Source organism: Rhinatrema bivittatum, chromosome 2 (genome assembly GCF_901001135.1).
Source record: "Rhinatrema bivittatum chromosome 2, aRhiBiv1.1, whole genome shotgun sequence".
Lineage (NCBI taxonomy): Eukaryota > Metazoa > Chordata > Amphibia > Gymnophiona > Rhinatrematidae > Rhinatrema > Rhinatrema bivittatum.
The window spans coordinates 353,881,810-353,903,441 of NC_042616.1; the positions used below are offsets into that span (position 1 = coordinate 353,881,810).

General features: G+C 46.4%; 1 protein-coding gene across 9 annotated transcripts in view; it reads left to right on the forward strand.

Annotated features, from left to right (window-relative positions):
- Positions 1-21,632, forward strand: part of INVS (inversin) — a 1,037,426-nt gene that overhangs the window by 742,806 nt on the left and 272,988 nt on the right. For all 9 annotated transcript variants that reach the window (XM_029589897.1, XM_029589895.1, XM_029589896.1 and 6 more), the window contains one exon: positions 6,673-6,828. In XM_029589897.1, the coding sequence (XP_029445757.1) occupies positions 6,673-6,828 (156 nt within the window). The remainder of the gene's footprint in view (positions 1-6,672; positions 6,829-21,632) is intronic.

The following is a 21,632-nucleotide window of genomic DNA, read 5'->3' on the forward strand; positions in this document are numbered from 1 at the left end:
AGGCGTTTGACAAAGTTCCTCATGAGAGGCTTCTAGGAAAAGTAAAAAGTCATGGGATAGGTGGCGATGTCCTTTCGTGGATTGCAAACTGGCTAAAAGACAGGAAACAGAGAGTAGGATTAAATGGACAATTTTCTCAGTGGAAGGGAGCGGACAGTGGAGTGCCTCAGGGATCTGTATTGGGACCCTTACTGTTCAATATATTTATAAATGATCTGGAAAGAAATACGACGAGTGAGATAATCAAATTTGCAGATGACATAAAATTGTACAGAGTAGTTAAATCACAAGCAGATTGTGATAAATTGCAGGAAGACCTTGTGAGACTAGAAAATTGGGCATCCAAATGGCAGATGAAATTTAATGTGGATAAGTGCAAGGTGATGCATATAGAGAAAAATAACCCATGCTATAATTACACAATGTTGGGTTCCATATTAGGTGCTACAACCCAAGAAAGAGATCTAGGTGTCATAGTGGATAACACATTGAAATCGTCGGTACAGTGTGCTGCGGCAGTCCAAAAAGCAAACAGAATGTTGGGAATTATTAGAAAAGGAATGGTGAATAAAACGGAAAATGTCACAATGCCTCTGTATCGCTCCATGGTGAGACCACACCTTGAATACTGTGTACAATTCTGGTCGCCGCATCTCAAAAAAGATATAATTGCGATGGAGAAGGTACAAAGAAGGGCTAACAAAATGATAAGGGGAATGGAACAACTCCCCTATGAGGAAAGATTAAAGAGGTTAGGACTTTTCAGCTTGGAGAAGAGACGACTGAGGAGGGATATGATAGAGGTGTTTAAAATCATGAGAGGTCTAGAACGGGTAGATGTGAATCGGTTATTTACTCTTTCGGATAGTAGAAAGACTAGGGGGCACTCCATGAAGTTAGCATGGGGCACATTTAAAACTAATCGGAGAAAGTTCTTTTTTACTCAACGCACAATTAAACTCTGGAATTTGTTGCCAGAGAATGTGGTTAGTGCAGTTAGTATAGCTGTGTTTAAAAAAGGATTGGATAAGTTCTTGGAGGAGAAGTCCATTACCTGCTATTAAGTTCACTTAGAGAATAGCCACTGCCATTAGCAATGGTAACATGGAATAGACTTAGTTTTTGGGTTCTTGCCAGGTTCTTATGGCCTGGATTGGCCACTGTTGGAAACAGGATGCTGGGCTTGATGGACCCTTGGTCTGACCCAGTATGGCATTTTCTTATGTTCTTATGTTCTTATGCAAGGCACTGAACAACTGACGGAGCAGCCCTTTATAGGGCTAAAGCAGGAAACAGTCACAAAGGTGGGGCCAGGACACTTCCTGTGTCTGGCCCTTTAAATGCAGAAGAGAGGCGCGCGCCGGCACCTAAGTAACAGGAAACAGGGGCTGTGCAGGACCATGGCCAGCGGCCTGCACAGCGTCTGTGCGTCAGACGCCGGCAGGGCCTGAGGAGCAGGCCCTGACGTCGGCAGCGGCTTCAGCCGCTGCGGAGAGTCCCAGGGGCGGCTCCAGCCGCCGGATGGCACCGGGGCTTGCGGCCTAGCGCCGCGAAGATGGAGGAAGCGTCGGGGGCGGTGCCAGCCCTGAGGAGAGAAGCAGGAGGGCCGCGGCTCCATCCGCGGAGCAGAAGAGGATCCAGGGCGGCCTCCGGACCACATGGACAGGCAAGACCGCGGCTCCAGCCGCGAGCGAGGCCCGATGGCGGCATCCTGCCGCGTCGGGAGAAGAACAGTGTGGGTACGTGAGCCTGCTCGCGGGGAGACCCGCGGGCAGAGTTCATAACAGATTATTCCTAAATGTCAGTGAGGATGAAAATCTACAGGGTACAGGCCACTTGTTTTGAAAATATGTCCAAGCCTTTCGTACAGGTATAATTAAAGGATGCCTTTCTATTTTTGTTGGTAAATGATCTTCTGAGACTTGTACCACATTCACAGGAAAGAAAGGAGCCATCTATCTCATTTACAAATTACTGTCATGCCGATAGTGTAAAAGTCGCGGGAGAGTGGGCGAGTGCCCGCTCTCCCGGCATGCGCACAGGCCACTCTCCTGTGCACGTGATTTAGTATCGGCCCACATGCAAATGAGGGCCCGCAGTAAAAAGAGGCGCTAGGGAAACTAGCGCGTCCCTAGCGCCTCTTTTTTGACAGGAGCAGCGGCTGTCAGCGAGTTTGACAGCCGACGCTCAATTTTGCCGGCGTCGGTTCTCAAACCCGCTGACAGCCACGGGTTCGGAAACCGTACACCAGCAAAATTGAGCGTCCAGTTTTCAAGCCGCGGGCCGATTTAAAAATTTTTTTTTAAATTATTTTTACATTTTGTGACCTCCGATTTAATATCGCCATGATATTAAGTCGGAGGGTGTACAGAAAAGCAGTTTTTACTGGTTTTCTGTGCACTTTCCCAGTGCCGGCAGAAATTAACGCCTACCTTTGGGTTGGCACTAATTTCTGAAAGTAAAATGTGCGGCTTGGCTGCACATTTTACTTACAGAATCGCACGGGAATAACTAATAGGGCCATCAACATGCATTTGCATGTTGCGGGCGCTATTAGTTTTGGGGGGGGGGGGTTGGCCGCGCGTTCTCGACGCGCTATTACCCCTTACTGAATAAGGGGTAAAGCTAGCACGTCGAAAACGCAAGTCCAAATGCGGGCTAACAGTGCGCTCCCCCGGAGTGCACTGTACTGTATCAGCCTGTTTGTATGTTTCCCAATATTACCAGTTGACAATCAGCATTATATACATGATATTAGGATTCCCGGCCGCGGCCAGGCCCCTTACCTTCCCTGGGAGGCGGCCAGCCCCAGCTGTCCCGCCTCACTGCGGCTGACGCCGAACCCCGCTGATGTGGTCTGCGCTTGCGGCACAACATGCTGCCGGCTTGGCCTCTGCACCCGCCCCTCGAGGCATGTGTGTGCTCCGTCACCGGCAATTTAAAGGGCCCACAGTGGGAAACTTCCCCACAACCTGGGAAGATGACGTCAGTTAGGGTGGGTATATATACCCGGCCCTGACTCCAGCACTTTGCCTCAGCAATGGGTCCTGCTCAGCTCCTGAGTGTGTAGCTTGCATTGCCATCTGATCCTGTGTTCCACTCCTCCCTCTTGATCCAGCGTTCTGGTCCTGACTCCTGTTCCTGCATTCCTGCCTTGCTCCTTGCTCCTAGCCCCTCAGACTAGCTTCCTGGTTTTGGACTTGCCTGGTACTTTGACTCTGCCTGCCCTCTGCTTGGTTTTTCCGACTCTGCTTGACCTCCACCTGCCTTGACCTCCGCCTGTTTCTTCGTTCTCACCTCTTTGCTGCCCGTCCTGACCTTTGGCCTGCTCCTGGTTCCATCTGTCTGCCGCCTGCCCTGACTCCTGCCTGCCCAATGCCGCTTCAGCCTCCTTCTCTGGTTCCATGCCATGAGAGACCCGCACCTAGGTCCTGCTGGCCCCGGTACCCAAGGGCTCAACCTGCGAGGAATGTGGGCTGGTAAAGGTGAAGTTCCAGTTGGGACTTCTCAGCCTGCACCGCCTCCTGACAGCGAGGACCACTAGCGGCCCTCTCCTGGTCATAGCGCCAACCTTGTCTCGGCTCAAGGGTCTATATTCGCAACACATGAATATTAAGCAAATTGATATCTCCTAGTTCTTTCATTCAATGCAACTTTACCAATACAATTCATGACTTTCTCTTCTTCCATTAGAATTTAATAAGATATTTTGCAATGACTGAACATCCTCCTTCTTTATCCAGCAGGGCAAAATCTGTAATATGTACAAAAGGTTTGGAAATGATACCATTTTATATAATGCACCTCTTCCCATCATAGTCAAAAGTAAATGTTGCCAAGTCTTCATATAAACACACATTTTCCCCAGTGTTAGAACCACATTTCTCTCATAAACATTCGTACCATCCACAGGAATATAAATTCTCAAATATTTAAACTCTTTGGATGCAAATGTGAAAGGAATGTGAATTCACAGAGTTGTCAATATAATAGAGTTCACTGTCATTATTTCAAATTTCAGTTAATTTATAGCCAAACTCGCAAAAATTCTAATTTTCTGAAATATGTTCAAGATAACTGGTATGGATTGATCTATCTCTTGTTCCAGTAGAAGAATATCATCTGCAAATAGATTAAGGGGTAGATTTTCAAACATACGTGCGCGCAGCCATGTGCGCTCGGTTCCCGGCGTGTGCACATGGCCGCGCCGATTTTATAACATGCACGCGCCGGAGTGAACATGTTATAAATCAGGGGCTGCGCGCACATGTGCACCAGATTTTACAGTCTACAAGTGCATGGTGGGCAGCGCGCGCAAGAGGGTGGGTCAACTTTTGTAATTTTCGCATGCCAACACAATCAGACCTTCCCCAGTTCTCTCCCAGTCTGCTCCAATTAAAGAGCGGACTGGGAGGGAACGTCCCTACCCTCCTACCTAAACTCCCACCCCCTAAACCCTACCTATGTATCTTTTTTTTTTCATTTTTGTTTTATAGCTTATTTCAGGGCTGGAGCTGAAGTAATTTGCGCCCTTCAGCTGGCCACCAGCACGTGATTCATCAGGACATTATACCATAGTGCTGTCCCTGCCCGGCCCCCGCCCCACTCCTCCCCTCCCCTCCCTGTTCAGACTCTGCTCCCCGGCCCACTCCTTTGAAGAGGCCCAGCACTTGTGCATGTACCAGGGTTTACGTGCATGGCCAGGCCTCTTTGAAAATTCGCATGGTGCTCGCAAGGCATGGCCATCAGCATAAACCTCAGGTTTTATGCGTGTAGGCCTTTTAAAATCTGGCCTTAAATTGTTATTCTGTCTCCCATAGATATACCTCTAAATTCAGGACTTTGACAAAATTTAACAGCAAGAGGCTCAAGTGTCAAAAGAAAAGAAAGAGGGGCTAGTGAAGACCCCTGTCTTGTTGCCCATTTTAAAGCAAACTCTTCAGTTATCTCACCAGTGACTAGTATTCTGGCTGTAGGCCTTTTATATAATAGTCTTATATATTGAGAAAACGATCCTGTTACGAGCGCCGGGGTTCGGATGCTTGCTCTAGGGGAATGTAAGCTCTTGGGCCTCAGCGTGGCTCAGGTAGGAGTCACAAGGTGATGATAATATGATCAAATTTGATTTAATGACTGGAAGGGGGACAGTAAGAAAATCCACAGCTCTCGTGCTAAACTTTCAAAAGGGAAACTTTGATAAAATGAGAAAAATAGTTAGAAAAAAACTGAAAGGAGCAGCTACAAAAGTAAAAAGTGTGCAAGAGGCGTGGTCATTCTTAAAAAAATACCATCCTAGAAGCACAATCCAGATGTATTCCACACATTAAGAAAGGTGGAAAGAAGGCAAAACGATTACCGGCATGGTTAAAAAGGGAGGTAAAAGAAGCTATTTTAACCAAAAGATCTTCATTCAAAAATTGGAAGAAGGATCCAACAGAAGAAAATAGGATAAAGCATAAACGTTGGCAAGTTAAATGTAAGACATTGATAAGACAGGCTAATAGAGAATTTGAAAAGAAGTTGGCCGTAAAGGCAAAAACTCACAGTAAAACTTTATTAAATATATCCGAATCAGAAAGCCTGTGAGGGAGTCAGTTGGACCGTTAGATGATCGAGGGGTTAAAGGGGCACTTAGAGAAGATAAGGCCATCGCGGAAAGATTAAATGATTTCTTTTCTTCGGTGTTTACTGAAGAGGATGTTGGTGAGGTACCCGTACTGGAGAAGGTTTTCATGGGTAAAGATTCAGATGGACTGAACCAAATCATGGTGAACCTAGAAGATGTGGTAGACCTGATTGACAAACTTAAGAGTAGTAAATCACCTGGACCGGATGGTATACACCCCAGAGTTCTGAAGGAACTAAAAAATGAAATTTCAGACCTATTAGTAAAAATTTGTAACCTGTTATTAAAATCATCCATTGTACCTGAAGACTGGAGGATAACTAATGTAACCCCCATATTTAAAAAGGGCTCCAGGGGCGATCCGGGAAACTACAGACCGGTTAGCCTGACTTCAGTGCCAGGAAAAATAGTGGAAAGTATTCTAAACATCAAAATCACAGAACATATAGAAAGACATGGTTGGGTGGATGGAGTTGCTAATGGGGCTAGCATTCTGATAGCGTTAACATTTCTATAATTCTGTGTTTCATGAATTGTGATTTGCAGAGAGCTTATTCTGTTGGATTAGCAGAATATAAATGTTCGTTAAATATTGTAGGCATTTATATGAATTATATTTGTACAAAATGTGTTCTATAAATTGTATTGTTTTTTATTTCTTCTGTGTATCTTTTATCTCTGTGAGGAAGTTAGCTATGCTCAAAACTCTGGCCATGGGGTGATTTCACTATAAAGTGACAAGCGTCATATCCTAATCAATTTAATAAATGAAAGGATATCAATCAAAGAATCTTGTTTTCCTGAGATATGCATTCTTCTTAGAGACTGCAAAACTGTGTCTTATGTAAAGTGCTGTTGCTTGTTCAGCATTGCACAGCACAATGCATATTATCACAGGAAACTTGGTATTTTTTGTGGCGTGCTATTGCTCACTTTGTTCCAATAAGGGTAGGCAAGAATGCAATTGAAAAATTCTGTTTGGTCTACCTTACAAGGCATGTTCATTTATCACTGCAAACCTTTTGCTTTGTTTCCTTTTATTTAAGCACTGCATGCAGCTGCCCTTTCTGGCCATGCCAGTACTGTAAAATTGCTATTGAATCATGAAGCCCAGGTGGATGTAGTTGATGTGATGAAGCATACGCCACTTTTCAGAGCCTGTGAGATGGGACAAAGGGAAGTTATACAAACACTCATAAAAGGTAAGATACAAATTACTAAAACACCAAAAGAAAAAGATTTTGTAACACAGAAAGTTTAATCATTAAAATCAGTATTAGTTCATGTAGCATATTAATACAGATGTAGTTTATGTGGGTCTAGTAGCTGTGTATACTCTGTATTATATTTATTATTATTATTTATTTATTTGTATACCATCAATCTGTACAGTCATTCTTGGCGGTTTACAACATATTAATTAAACATAAAAATAACGGCATACATAATCCTAAAATTACAGTGTACATAATCTTAATTAAACAATTCTAATCAACTAAAAAATGCTCAATCACTATTGTTTATCGGATATGCAATGTTAAATAGCCAAATTTTCAATCTTTTTTTAAAAATCCTGCTGTTGGATTCTAATCTTAGCTCACTCGGCAACTACCAAAGTGAACTGTATTGTACCTTACTATTGTTGGTGTATGTGAAGATTCCCACAAGTACACTCAGGACCATCGTTGGGCAGTATGGTACTTTATTGACACCTCAGCTTCTTCAACTCCCTGCAGTGAGCCCTGCCCTCACTCAACACTTATCACTGTTCACTTTCCCTGGCTGACTGGCTGCTATTGAGCAGCCTAGAGATCACACCCACATATGTCCGGGAGTAGGGGGAGGAAATAGAAGGCTCTCCAGGATGGATGGATGGATGAGTCCTGCCCTCACACTGGAGCAAGTTGGGTGCTGAAGAGCACAAATGCACATGTTTGGGGGCAGACAGAATGGAGATGGAAGTGCCTGTGGTAAGAGGTTTGTCCTGCTTTTCTTTGGTACCCTGGGCACCGAGTACTCTCCCAGCCCTCTTTTGTTAGGTACTGCAGGAAAGGGTCCTGGTGTGCTGTAATTCTGGAGATATGACTGTACAGAAAGGCTGTAGTTGCTCTCACCAGTCCTCCTCCCTTTTGCTGGATAAAGCTATTATCCCAGGACAAGCAGGATGCTAGTCCTCACATATGGGTGACATCAGTAATGGAGCCCCATGTACGGAAACTTCTGTAAACGTTTCTAAGAAACTTTTGACTGGCACCAGAGTGCCTACTGAGCATGCCCAGCATGCCATGATATTCCTCACCACAAGGATCCCCCTTCAGTCTTCTTTTTTCCGCGAAGCAGTTAGCCTCGCGGTTATTAGGAGCCCGGTGGAATTCTCCACAACTTAACTTTGAAAAAAGTTTTCGAAAACTTCAGCCGCAAGGGTCTCCCCTTAGTTAACACCGATCGCGGTAAGTTTTCTGTTTTTCGCGGTTCCGTTCCATTTTTTGGAAAATATTTTGCCTTAGTCAGTGGCTGTCGATGGCTGTCCGGCCCCAAAATGGCTACAGGTTTTAAAAAATGTCCAAAATGCAACCGGAACATGTCCATTACGGACCCTCACCAGGACTGTGTCCTCTGCCTTGGTGGGCATAAGGTGCCATAAGGGACATGTAAAATCATGTCCCTTATGTGCCACGATGACATCAAAAGGCCGTCGACTTCGACAAGAAAAAATGGAGCAGTTGTTTAAAATACAACTGGTATCAGCTCCATCTACCTCAACTCAATCGTCTCCGGCTGGGTCGATTCGAAAAGTCGTCTTTAAAAAGCGTCATTCAGGTGAGTCGGGAGATGCTCCCTTTTCCTCCCCCTCACCATCGTCCAGGGCATCGACATCGGGCAGTGAAAAAGCCCGCGAAAAAGAAAAGCATCACCATCGGCACCGTAGGCCGCATACGGCGTCTGCGACCTTGATACCCGGCGAACCATCGAAGGAGGGCGGTACGCTTTCTAAGAAACCTCGGCTCCAGGATCAGGCTTCGGAGCCATCGACAGGGCGATCCCCGCCGATTTCGGCGCAGGGAACCGTGCCTCCTCAGGGCTCTGAGGAGGTACCGGCATCGCCGCCACCGCCCTCCCCCCATGGGTGCTCTGTTCTCACCATCCATGCGGGCGGAACTTGATGTATATATACGTCAAGTGGTCAGAGACGGTTTCATCGAGGCGATGCCACGACCTCAACCGTCTACGCCAGCGATGCCCTCGTCACCGGTCCCAAGAACATCACCGGTTCCAATATCGATACCCTCAATGCCGATTCCAGCAATCTCACCGCAACCATCGAGGCCGTCGATGCCGATGCCGCAAATTCCGGCACATATACCGCCAATGCCATCGATTCCAATTCGGCCACCGGCACCGATGCCACCATCGATGCCACATCAAGAATCCTCCATTTTCCAACCTTTAATAGATAAATTGGATTCATTGATTAAAGTTTTTTCAACTTCACCTCAGGATTTCGATTCTGACCCACAGCAGGAGCCACAGCCTGGTCCATCAGGTGTTATTCCACCTATCAGGCCTCATACACCAATCTCTGAAGTTCCCTTCAAACCATCAGGGCATCCTCTAGATACTGGTACGGACTCAGACAATGATCTATCATCTGAAGAGGATATCCTGTCTGAGCCTTCACCACCAGAGGACAGAAGGAAATCACCGCCAGAAGATCTTTCCTTCTCTAATTTTATAAAGGAGATGTCGGACATTATCCCATTCTTTCTCCTCTCAGAGATAGACACCAGACAAAAGACCTTGGAGGTCCTTCAATTCGTGGATCCTCCTAAGGAAATACTAGCTATTCCAGTACACGAAGTCCTGCAAGAGCTAATGTACCGGATGTGGGAGCACCCTGGTTCTGTGGCAGCAGTCAATAAACGTGCTGATGCCACATATCTTGTTCAACCCATTCCAGGGTTTCAAAAAGCTCAATTACCACATCAATCTGTAGTGGTCGAATCAGCCCAGAAAAAGGCTAAGAGGCTAAAACAGCATGCGTCCACACCTCCCGGTAAAGATAAGTCGGTTCCTGGACAATTTAGGAAGGAAAATCTTCCAAGGAGCAATGCTGGTTTCACGAATAAATTCTTACCAACTATTCATGAACCAGTATCAGCGTGACCTTATTTATTTATTTATTTATTTATAGATTTTTCTATACCGGCATTCGAGATTAGGAACCCCATCATGCCGGTTTACAAATAACAAGAGGGTGTGCACAAAAACAGAACATAAACAAGTGCAAAGAAATAAAAGTTACATTACAACAGGGTCATAAAACTGGGAGAAGAATTAGAGTAAGATAGTTGAGTAGTAAAGATGAATTATTTACATTAATAATTACATAATATTGTGTAGTGTCTTATAAGATGTGTACTGTCTTTCAATATGGATCTGGGAAGGCTTGCCTTAAATAGCCATGTCTTAAGCCTTTTTCTGAAAGTAGGAAGGCATGGTTCTTGTCTTAGATCGGGAGGAATAGAGTGTCCATAGTGAAGGTCCGGCTGTGGAAAAGGCTCGGTCTCTGTAGGTTAGGTGGTGAGTGGTTTTGGTTTGTGGAACAAGGAGTGATCCTTTGTAGGCTTCTCTGATGGGTCTGGTGGATGTGTGCTTTCTGAGTGGAATTTGAAGATTGAGGGATGCTTGGTGATGGATAGTCTTGTAGATGATGGTGAGGGATTTGTGGATAATTCTAAAGTGTATTGGCAGCCAGTGCAAGTTCTTGAGAATGGGAGAGATGTGGTCTCTTCTCCTGGTGTTAGTCAGAATTCTCGAAGCTGAATTCTGAAGCATCTGAAGGGGTTTAATGGAAGCAGAAGGGAGACCTAATAAGATGGAATTGCAGTAGTCTATCTTAGAAAAGATTACTGCTTGAAGGACCGTTCTGAAGTCTCGCATGTGAAGGAGCGGTTTGATTCTTTTAAGTACTTGAAGTTTATAGAATCCGTCTTTAGTAGTTTGTTTGATGAAGGATTTTAGATTAAGATGGTTGTCGATAATTGCGCCTAAAATCCCTTGTTTGGGTGGTAAGATGGTGGGTTAGAGGACATGGAGGTGGGGTTTCTATTTCTTGGTGAGATGATGAGAAGTTCCCGTCTTGGCTGTATTTAATATCAGGTTTAGACTCGAGAGGAGGCGATTGATTTCTTAAGGCAAATTCCCAAATTCAAGAGTTTGGAGATGGTTTCTTTGATGGGGATCAAGATCTGCACATCGTCTGCATATAGGAAGTGAGTTAGTTTTCAAGTGGGTTAGCAGTTGACATAGCGGTAGAAGGTAAATATTAAAGAGTGTAGGGGATAGGGAGGAGCCTTGAGGAACTCCAAAAGCTGAAGAGAAGCGGGAGGATTCCTTATTATGTATCTTGACCTTATAGCCTCTGTTGTTGAGGAAAGTATTGAACCATGATAGGGCAGTTCCTGGAGATTCCTATGTTCGCAAGTTGATTGATGAGGATGGAGTGTTTGACGGTATCAAATGCGGCCGAAAGGTCCAAAAGGATAAGTAGAAAGGATTGGCCTTTGTCTAGCCCCATGATGATGTGTCTGTCAGGGATATGAGTAGCGTCTCTGTGCTTAAAGCTTTACGGAAACCATGTTGTGAGGGGTAAAGTATTTTGTGATCTTCAATGTAGTTGGAGAGTTGAGTGTTGACCAGCTTTTCCATTATCTTGGCAATAAATGGAAGATTGGAAATCGGACGAAAGTTGTTGGGGTCCTTGGGGTCTAGATTAGGTTTCTTTAAGAGTGGTTTTAGCGAAGCTAGTTTTAGGTCTTCTGGAAATAGACCCTGGGATAATGAGCAGTTTATGATATCTGCCAGAGTTTTGGATATCGTTTTCCGGTATTAGAAGGAGGAGCTTTGTGGGTATTTGGTCGAAGGGGTGGGGAGGAAGGTTTCATTTTTTTAAGTAACAGAAGAATCTCATAGGCTGTGATGGGTTGGAATGATTCAAGGAGGTTCCTTTGTTTTGTATCTGTGGCGCATTAGGGCGAGAATTGTTGCTGGGGTCAGTCGCTTTAGCAGGGTAGATATGTTGTCTTGGAAGAAAATAGCCAATTCCTCGGCTTTAGATTGAGCTAAGGTCTAATGGGAATATCTGGTATGTGATGTGTGTCAGGTTAGATATGTAAGCAAAAGAGAGCTTTGGCGTCAAATACAAGGTCATGAATCTTGCTAGCATAGTAATCCCTTTTTGATTTTTGGGTAGAGTTCAATTACTGTGGAAACAAGTTGAAACACTTTTCACAACAGTTACCTGACCAGTTTCAGGACGGTTTCCTTCCTTCGCCTCGTGCATAAAGGCCTAGAGAGCAGGCAAGCATGAGGTGAGGGCCACTTACGATTCCTTTGAAACAGCCTCCCGGTTATCGGGGCTCAGGAATCACAGCTAGAAGATGGGCCTGGTTAAAAATCATCTGAACTTAGACAGAGGTACAAGAAAGGTTGGCAGACCTACCTTGTCTAGGGGAACACCTTTTTGGTGACAAAGTCAAAGAGGGCGGTGGCAACCATAAAGGACCACACGGAAACCCTGAAACAGTTGTCTCAGCTTCCTCAAGAGACACACCAACCTTCTAGGAGGCCTCCTAGAAGAGAAGCCAGGAAACCATACTATCGCCCTCGACGATACTATCCTCCTGCTACCAGGGCCAGACAGCAACGGCCTACACAGCGGTCCCAACCTCGACAGAGGCCTGCTAGGCCCCAGCAGCCTGCGCCTACTGCATCCACATCAGGCTTTTGAAAACCAGCCAGAGAGCAGAAGCCCCTCTCAAAATCCTCTTCCACACTTACCAGTCGGAGGTCGAATATCTTATTACCATCAAACTTGGACCTCCATCACAACAGACCAATGGGTACTCTCAATTACAGCTCAAGGGTACCGCTTGGATTTCCTCACTGTACCAAAGGAAAATCCTCCCCTTTCATCTTGGACAGTGTCTCATCACTCCACAATTCTGCAAGCAGAATTATCCACCCTTCTGAATGCCAGGGCCATAGAAAAGGTTCCCAGGCCTCAGTGGGGCAGAGGATTCTACTCCCGATATTTCCTCATTCCAAAGAAAACCGGGGGCCTACGTCCCTATCCTGGACCTCAGAATCTCAACAAATTTCTAAAGAAAGAGAAATTCAGGATGGTTCGTTGGGCACCATGCTACCTCTTCTTCAAAAAGGGGATTGGCTCTGCTCTGGATCTTCAAGACGCTTACGCTCACATTCCCATCTTCTCCTCATCGACAGTACCTGCGATTTCTGGTGGAAGGACAACACTTCCAATATCGAGTGCTACCATTCGGCCTAGCGTCAGCACCTCGAGTATTCACAAAGTGTCTTGCAGTAGCGGTGGTACATCTTCACAAACAAAGAGTGCATGTGTTTCCTTACTTGGACGACTGGCTCATCAGGAGTCAAAACACAATGCGGAGCTCTCACTTCTCTCCAGCTCACAATAAAGTTGCTTCACTCCTTGGGTTTTCTCATCAACTACGAGAAATCCCATCTCACACCATCTCACCAGTTGCAGTTCATAGGTGCAGATCTCAACACCATCACAGCAAAAGCTTTTTCTTCCAGAGACCGGCTCAAGCGCTCGTTCTCCTAGCGCACTCTATTCACAATCAGTCTCGAGTTACAGCTCATCAGTGCCTCACCCTACTTCGGACACATGGCCTCAACAGGTTCATGTCCACTCCCATGGCCAGAACTGACCATGCCGACTACTGCAATGGACACTCAAATCTCAATGGATTCAAGCCATTCACCATTGTCCACTCCCATTCAGATAACACACAGATCTGAGATCTTCCCTCTCTGGTGGACATCAACGATCAACTTGCTAAAAAGGCCTACCTTGCCAGCAAACCAGTTCCACAAGTGACTTTAACTACAGATGCGTCCACCTTGGGATGGGGAGCGCACATTGCTCATCTAAGACTGCAAGGCACGTGTGACAAGCAAGAAGAAGCCTCCTTTCAAATACACTTTCTGGAGCTTCGAGCTATACGCTATGCGCTACATGCGTTCAAGGACTGCCTTTCACACAAGACTGTTCTGATCCAAACGGACAACACAGTAGCCATGTGGTACATCAACAAACAGGGAGGTACAGGCTCGTACCTCCTTTGTCAGGAAGCAGCTCAAATTTGGGACTGGGCCCCTAGCACACTCAATTCTACTACGGGCCACACCTACCTAGCAGGCATCCACAACACAGTAGCGGATCGCCTCAGGCCGTCACTTCCAACCACACGAGTGGTCTCTAGACCCAACGCTAGCAAACCCAAGATATTTCAACACTGGGGTCAACCACAATTAAGATCTCTTTGCATCCCATCTGCACTACAAAGTGAACAATACTGCTCTCTCCTCTGGCAGCAGAACAGCCTACCAAGGGACGCCTTTGCTCGCCATTGGAACTCAGGCCTGTTATATGCGTATCCACCGATACCGCTCATAACCAAAACTCTAGTGAAACTTCAGCAGGACAAGGGGTCCATGATACTCATAGCCCCATAATGGCCTCGACAAGTATGGTTCCCCACACTGCTAGATCTCTCAGTCAGGGATCCAATTCGCCTGGGAGTAGCTCCCAATCTCATAACTCAGGAACAGGGTCAGCTGCGCCATCCCAACCTTCAATCCATATCCCTGACGGCAATGGATGTTGAAAGCTTGATCTTACAACCACTCAACCTTCCAACCACTATAACTCAAGTGCTGATAACTGCACGTAAACCTTCCACTAGAAAGAATTATTCCTACAAATGGAAACGGTTTACATTGTGGTGCACTCAGAAAGATTTAGATCCTTTCAGTTGCCCCACTACCTCACTACTAGATTACCTTTACCATCTCTCAGACTCTGGTCTTAAGACGTCATCTGTAAGGGTACACTTGAGTGCAATCTCAGCTTACCATAACAAGCTGGGAGATGCATCTATCTCCACACAGCCTCTCGTCAGTAAGTTCATGAGAGGCCTAACTCACATTAAACCGCCAGTTCATTCCCCAAGCATACAATGGGACCTGAACGTAGTATTAACCAGACTTATGCGTTCTCCATTTGAACCCATAAATACCTGTGACCTTAAATACCTTACTTGGAAAACGGTATTTCTCATAGCCATTACATCAGCTAGGAGGGTCAGCGAACTACAAGCGCTAGTCACGTACGAACCTTTTACAAAGTTCCTACATGACAGAGTAGTCCTCCGTACACATCCAAAATTCCTTCCTAAGGTGGTCACGGAATTTCACTTGAACCAATCCATAGTTTTACCAACATTCTTTCCTAGGCCTCATTCCCATCAGGGTGAAGAGCCTTACACACTTTGGACTGTAAGCGTGCGTTATCCTTCTATTTAAACCGCACAACAGCCCAAAGGAAATCCAGTCAGCTGTTTGTATCCTATGATCCAAACAAACCAGGTAAAGCAGTGGGTAAGCATACTCTGTCAAACTGGCTAGCAGATTGCATACAATTTTGTTATGAAAAAGCAGGCCTTACTCTTCAAGGGCGAGTAAATGCACACTCAGTCAGAGCAATGTCAACTTCAGTAGCACACCTTCGCTCTGTACCTATTCTGGACATTTGTAAAGCAGCAACGTGGAGTTCTCTTCACACTTTTACAGCTCACTACTGTTTAGACAAAGAGGGAAGACAAAGATTCAGCCTATGGACAATCCGTCTTAAAGAACTTGTTTTCCAGTATAATCCCAACTCCTTCTACATCCAACCTGCTGTGATCTTCGGCTGATTCATTTCATCAACAATACTTCACTGTTGCTTCACTACAAAATGACTCAGCCTCTAGCTTGCTAATCACCCATATGTGAGGACTAGCATCCTGCTTGTCCTGGGATAAAGCAAAATTGCTTACCTTGTAATAGGTGTTATCCCAGGACAGCAGGATGTAGTCCTCACGAAACCCACCTACCACCCCGCGGAGTTGGGTCCGATAGGTTTTATTATTTTATTTTTGGCTAACGCTAATTGCTACAAAACCAGACTGAAGGGGGACCCTTGTGGTGAGGAATATCATGGCATGCTGGGCATGCTCAGTAGGCACTCTGGTGCCAGTCAAAAGTTTCTTAGAAACTTTTACAGAAGTTTTCCGTACATAGGGCTCCATTACTGATGTCACCCATATGTGAGGACTACATCCTGCTGTCCTGGGATAACACCTATTACAAGGTAAGCAATTTTGCTTTATGTCTGCACTTATGTCATCCTCCTTCAAAGCAACCACTCCTATCATCCCTGCCTTGGGATTTTCCATGCCAGATTAAATTTATTTACCCCTAGATTTATCAAAATGCTATAAATATAGCAGAAATAGTGCCCATGATAAAAAAAAAAAAAAAAAAAAGGGGGGGGGGGGGCGTGATTAGGGAAATTTCCTAGCTCCCGCATCGCATAGCTTTTTTTTCATGTCGCGAGCAATGTTATCGTGTAACGCACTACATCAGCAGTGGCGTGCGCTAGTAGCCGCATCTTGTGTTGTTTTATGCAAATTGCACAATATCTTTCTAATATATATACCCACTTCCTGCAGCTGCCTCTTTGAGTCTATGTCGAGGTGTGGGTTAGAAGAGAGGAGGTGAGTTGTGGTTCAGTGGATTAGGAATTCTTATTGTGATTTCTGAGTGTGTTGCCCTGTTCTTGACTGTTTTTCCTTGTGTTTACCTTGACCTATGTCTTTTATCTATCTGCGTGTGAAAATGTTTTTTGTTTGTCTGTTTGTCTTTTTCTGTGGAGGAGTGAGAAAGTGTGTGGAGAAGGAGTTGAGGAGTGAGTAGGTATGTGGAGGAAGTGTGTGGAGGAGGAGTGGAAGAGTGAGGAGGTGAGTGGAGGAGTGGAGGTTATGGAGAGAATGGAGCATGAGAGGCATGGGGAGAGAGGAGAGGAGGGGAAGGAGGAGTAGGAGTAGGGACAGGGCCAGGGCCAGGAGTAGAGATAGGCAGGAGGGAAGGGATAGGAGGAAGTGGGAGGGGGAAGGGGACAGGCGGGTGAGAATGGAAGGAGGAGGACGGCAGGCTAGGGATAGAGAGAGAGGGTAGAGGGGAAGAGATTTTCGGACCAGAGACAAGAGGTGGGGAGGAAGGGAGGGGAGATAGGAGTGGGAGTAAGAGCAAGAAAAGGGAGGACACCTCTCCGAAAGGGGAAGTGGCACCCCAATTTGGAAGCCAGGCAGCAGGACAACTTCGGCTGAGGGCTCTCAAATTCAGCATCGAGGACAATGAGATGATTATTGCTGGTGTTCTCAAGCATTATCCCTTCCTGTTTGCAAACCACGCATCCAGGACCTCCAAGACATCGAAGGGCTAGATCTGGTGCAACATTGCACAGGCATTATCCAGGTGGAGTGGTGTCGAGCGCAGTGCTGAGTAGGTGGCCCATAGATATCAGGACATAAAGGCACAGTTAAAGATGAAAGTCACCAGCCACAACAAGTACTACTGGCAGACCGGTGGAGGAGCCCCATGCACAGTAATGCTCAGGCCCTTGAAGGAGTGCCTCATCCATTGGCTGGGACTGGACGTGTTCAAGGGCATGGCTGAGCGGCTAGACACCACGTGCACCAAAGCCAAAGAATGCAGGAGCCAGCATCTGTACCTTTTCCAGCCTCATACAACTCATTCCCTCGCAGCAGCCCCTGTTCAGAGAGATGACTGAGGGGGAGGTCCTCCAAGGACATCATTTGGCATTAATGTGCTCACATTGTTCGAGATGCTAAATGCACATGTGATGCCAAATGTTCCATGTGTGTACCTCTTACCTTTGGTACTTGTGTTTTCTTCTTTGTTTCCACAGCTCTCACCCAGGCCTCTTCCGGTCCCAGCCATCATACCCCAGGGACCAGCAGTGAGGCCCCAGGGACCAGCGGCACAGCTGCAATGTTAACTGTAGCCTTGCTTATGGACGCAGAGACCCAGTTCAGTGAGGAGGAGGAGGAGTAGCAGCAGTAACATCAGCAGCATCTCAGCCCACTCCTGGATGTCCTGGCTTTAGCAAGCCCACTAACTGTCAGTCTCAATCTCTCTGGCCTAATGGATGAACCCAGACTGCAATCAAACACAGTGCAGGCAGTGCAACCTCGGTCAAGCACGCCACATCACCAGCACGAGGCAGCAGGTACTGAGGTGGACCAGACCACCAGCCCCCTCATGCCCCTTCTGGAGACTGAACCATCATCTGCCAACATGAGCATCTGACGATCATCCATAACGCAGTACACAATACAGATAACTCTGCAGTCAGTAAAATGTTCCACCCCCACAAACCTCAACGGAACACCAGAACTTCTGACAAACGACTTCTTGAAATACCCACATATCCCATGGCAAAGCTTACGAACACCAGAAATAGAGCTCTCTCCATAGCTGGGCCAAAACTCTGGAATGCCCTACCATACTACCTAACCAATATCATCGATAATAAAGCATTCAAAAAAGAACTGAAAACCTGGATCTTCAGCCAGACTTTCAATGATGACTTAAGCAAATTACAATTATGATGCCTTAAGCCTCCACCTACTTCTCCCCTCTTCTCTTTTCCGCAGATATTTACCCCTTCCTCCTCCCACTGCCTCCCCCTCTATTGTATATACCTTCCTCGTTTTTCGTTTCTATATTCATTTTCGTTATTTGGCTTAAACTATTTTAGTTATTTCCTGTTACAACCTGCTCCATGACCTGTTATATATACTTTTGTTTCACTACTTGTTCTATGTATCATTGTTTCGTTTCAATGTAAACCGGGGTGAAGGCATGCGCTAAACCTCGGTATATAAAAGCTTCAAATAAATAAATAAAATAAATGAGCACAGCATCACCTCCATCCCCAGCACCACTCTGCCACCAGCACTCCCAACAGCACCGTCCATCACCCTGGCCTCCATACAGGAGCAGCTGATTTTACTGGAAAAGAGCCATCGTGTGCACCTACACCAAATACGGGCAGAGCTAGTACGCTTGAGGAGGGCTGTCAATGGGCAAGCCCAGGCCATGTGTGCCCAGATGGCAATGCAAGCACAGGGTTTCACTACAGTGGCGACATCAGTAAACAGTCTCACTGCTGTTATGACCCAGATTCTGCAAAGAATGCAGGTGCCAGCCTCACACAACTCAACCCCTCGCAGCAGCCCCTGTTCAGAGAGATGACTGAGGTGGAGGTCCCCCAAGTGGCAAGCCACTTGGCATGGCAAAGGCCCATGAACCCACTTAAGCACCTTGCCTCTAAGGCCAAAGAACAAGACTTGTAGGGCAAGCCTGGCCAGGCCTCACTACAGAGTTCCTATGCCGGTTAGATGGAAGAAGACTGCTGGACCCTTCCTCACTACAGAGTTCCTGTGCTGGCTAGATGGAAGAAGATTGTAACTTTGCCTTATTCACCTCTATTGTTATTATCCTCAGTTATTTGTCTTAGTTATCCCTTGTTCTTTGTAAACCGATCCGATATGGTTTTACTATGAAGGTCGGTATAAAAAAGTGTTAAATAAATAAATAAATAAATAAATAAATAAATAAATAAATAAGTAAGATTGCTGGGCCCATCCTGACTACAGAGTACCTGTGCCGGCTAGTTGATGGCGATAGTCTAATGCGTGCCACTGTAGTCCTGCAGTCTACTTCTAATGCCCTCCTCCATGCTCTGCCGGTACTCCAGTCTTTTTGAGGCCACCTCCAGTCACAGTTTAGCTGCTGCTGCTGCTCCATGTCTCATGTGCTACTCCTGATGATGGTGTCTCATCTCATCTCAACCTGCTGCTGCCTCACCATGTCTCATGTGCTCTCCTGATGCTGATGTCTCATCTCAGCCTGCTGCAGTGTCTTCTCCTGGATCTCATGTGTCCGTTGCTGTTGTGTCTTCTCCTGGGGCTCCTGCCTCCATGTTGATGTGCTCTTTGGTCCTGGTCGTTTACCTCCATGCTGTGCTCTGCTGCCTTGGCACTTGGGCTGTCCCCTTGAGTGCACTCTTTCAACATTGACTGTCTAGAGCCCTTGCACTTAACAGCACATAGGTTGTACTGTTTTTAGCTCTAACATTAGAGCTTTACTATAGCTATTGGGGTGCCACTTCTGCTTTCTATCTTCTTTGCTGTAATCATGATTGTGCAAAAAGGATAAGATGCAAAACCTGTATATGTAATGATGCCTTATCTAACAATGTATGTACAGGTCTTCATGCATTGTGCTGTTCACTTAATTTACAATGTCATGTGCTATTTACTATCTAGTCCTTGCAGAATGTGATTACAAAAGACGTTGACTTGCTTTGAATCTGTTGACTAGATTTGTTCAATAATAAACTGGTCACAGTTAGAAATATACATTTTCTGGTTTTGTCTTGTTATTGTATGTATTTTTCTTAAGGTTTGAGGCAGTCAAAGGTGTGGCTTCCATATGACCTTGCATGCTAGTGTGCCCTTACACATTATAAGTAGGCACTTATCTGGCAGGCACTACCATATGGCCTATGCCATACAGTTCAAAGCTCACTGTATGCTCCCAAGGTAGACAGCAAGAACTAAACCGGAAGCTTCTTACTGTGGAACTTTACTTTTGACTCCTGCTGCTTTCTTCACTCAGCATACTGTTAGCTAAGTATTGGGTACATGGGGCTGTATGTGAGATGGCCGCCAGGTAGCTGGTGTTCAGCTCCATATGCTGTCAGGTACAATTGGTGTTTGGCTACACGTGCAGTAGCTATGTCTTCACTTTTGGGTCGGCCCAATTGGTGGTGGAGCTATGTGGCCATCATAGTGCAGCTACAACAAATAAGTGCCTTCTTCCATTGTCAAGATTTATCACCTATGACTTTTCAATGGGCCTTCTCTCTGACTCTGGGCCCGAATGCTCTCATCACATCATACTTTTTTCAGGGGCCTTTAGTAGGCGGGGGAACGGGGACATCTCTTGGCCCTACCGGGACACCATCGATAATACAGACTTCGTCAGGGGAAGGACAATCCCAGGATCCTGACGTGGACGACCCCACCTTGGCAGCCCAGGTGGAGGGCGACGACCCTAGGGTCCACCGCATCTTCCAAGCGGCGGAGTTAGATGACCTCATTCCCTACATCCTCCAGGAAATGGATATTGATCCCCCTCCGGAACCGGTGGGGCCTGACCCGGCTCTCAAGAAGGGGGACCCCCTCCTAGCAGGACTGCGGCTTCTAGCCAAGTCTTTTCCCACTCATCACAAGATCTTGCAGTTGATCACTCGGGAATGGGATTCCCCGGAGGCCAACCTTAGGGTCGGTAGAGCCATGGAAAAAATTGTATCCTCTGCCGGCCGATTTTTTGGAAATTCTCAAAGTTCCCGCCATAGATTCTGCGGTATCAGCGGTCACAAAGCATACCACTATTCCTGTCACTGGAGGGACGGCATTGAAGGATATGCAGGATCGGAAGCTGGAGGTTTACCTCAAGCGTATCTTTGAGGTCTCAGCCTTAGGGATGCGGGCGGCTATCTGCAGTTCCCTCGCAGCCGGTGTCGAGAGATTTCCAGGCAATCCTTCCGATTCCAAGAGGAACCTTCATCAGTCTCCATTGGTAGCTGGAACTGCGGCACCTAGCTCAGGGGGTGTTGCTGGAGAACCCGGATTGAGTGATTATCACCACGGACGCCAGCCTCACAGGCTGTGGAGTGGTCTGTCGGGACAGCTCAATCCAGGGTCGATGGACGGAGGAACAGTCGAAGTGGCCCATCAACCGCTTGGAGACCAGGGCGGTCCGTCTGGCGTTACAGGGTTTCTTCCCCATAGTACGCCATCAAGCAGTCAGGGTGCTATCAGACAATGCGACTACAGTGGCATACATCAATCGCCAGGGAGGCACGAGAAGTCGGTTAGTCTCTCTGGAAACCGACTGTTACAGTTTTGGCTGCAGTGCAACCGCCTCACCACCAGGGGTCCCTCTAGTGCTGGCTTTCCGGACCGGCCCAGTCCATCTTATC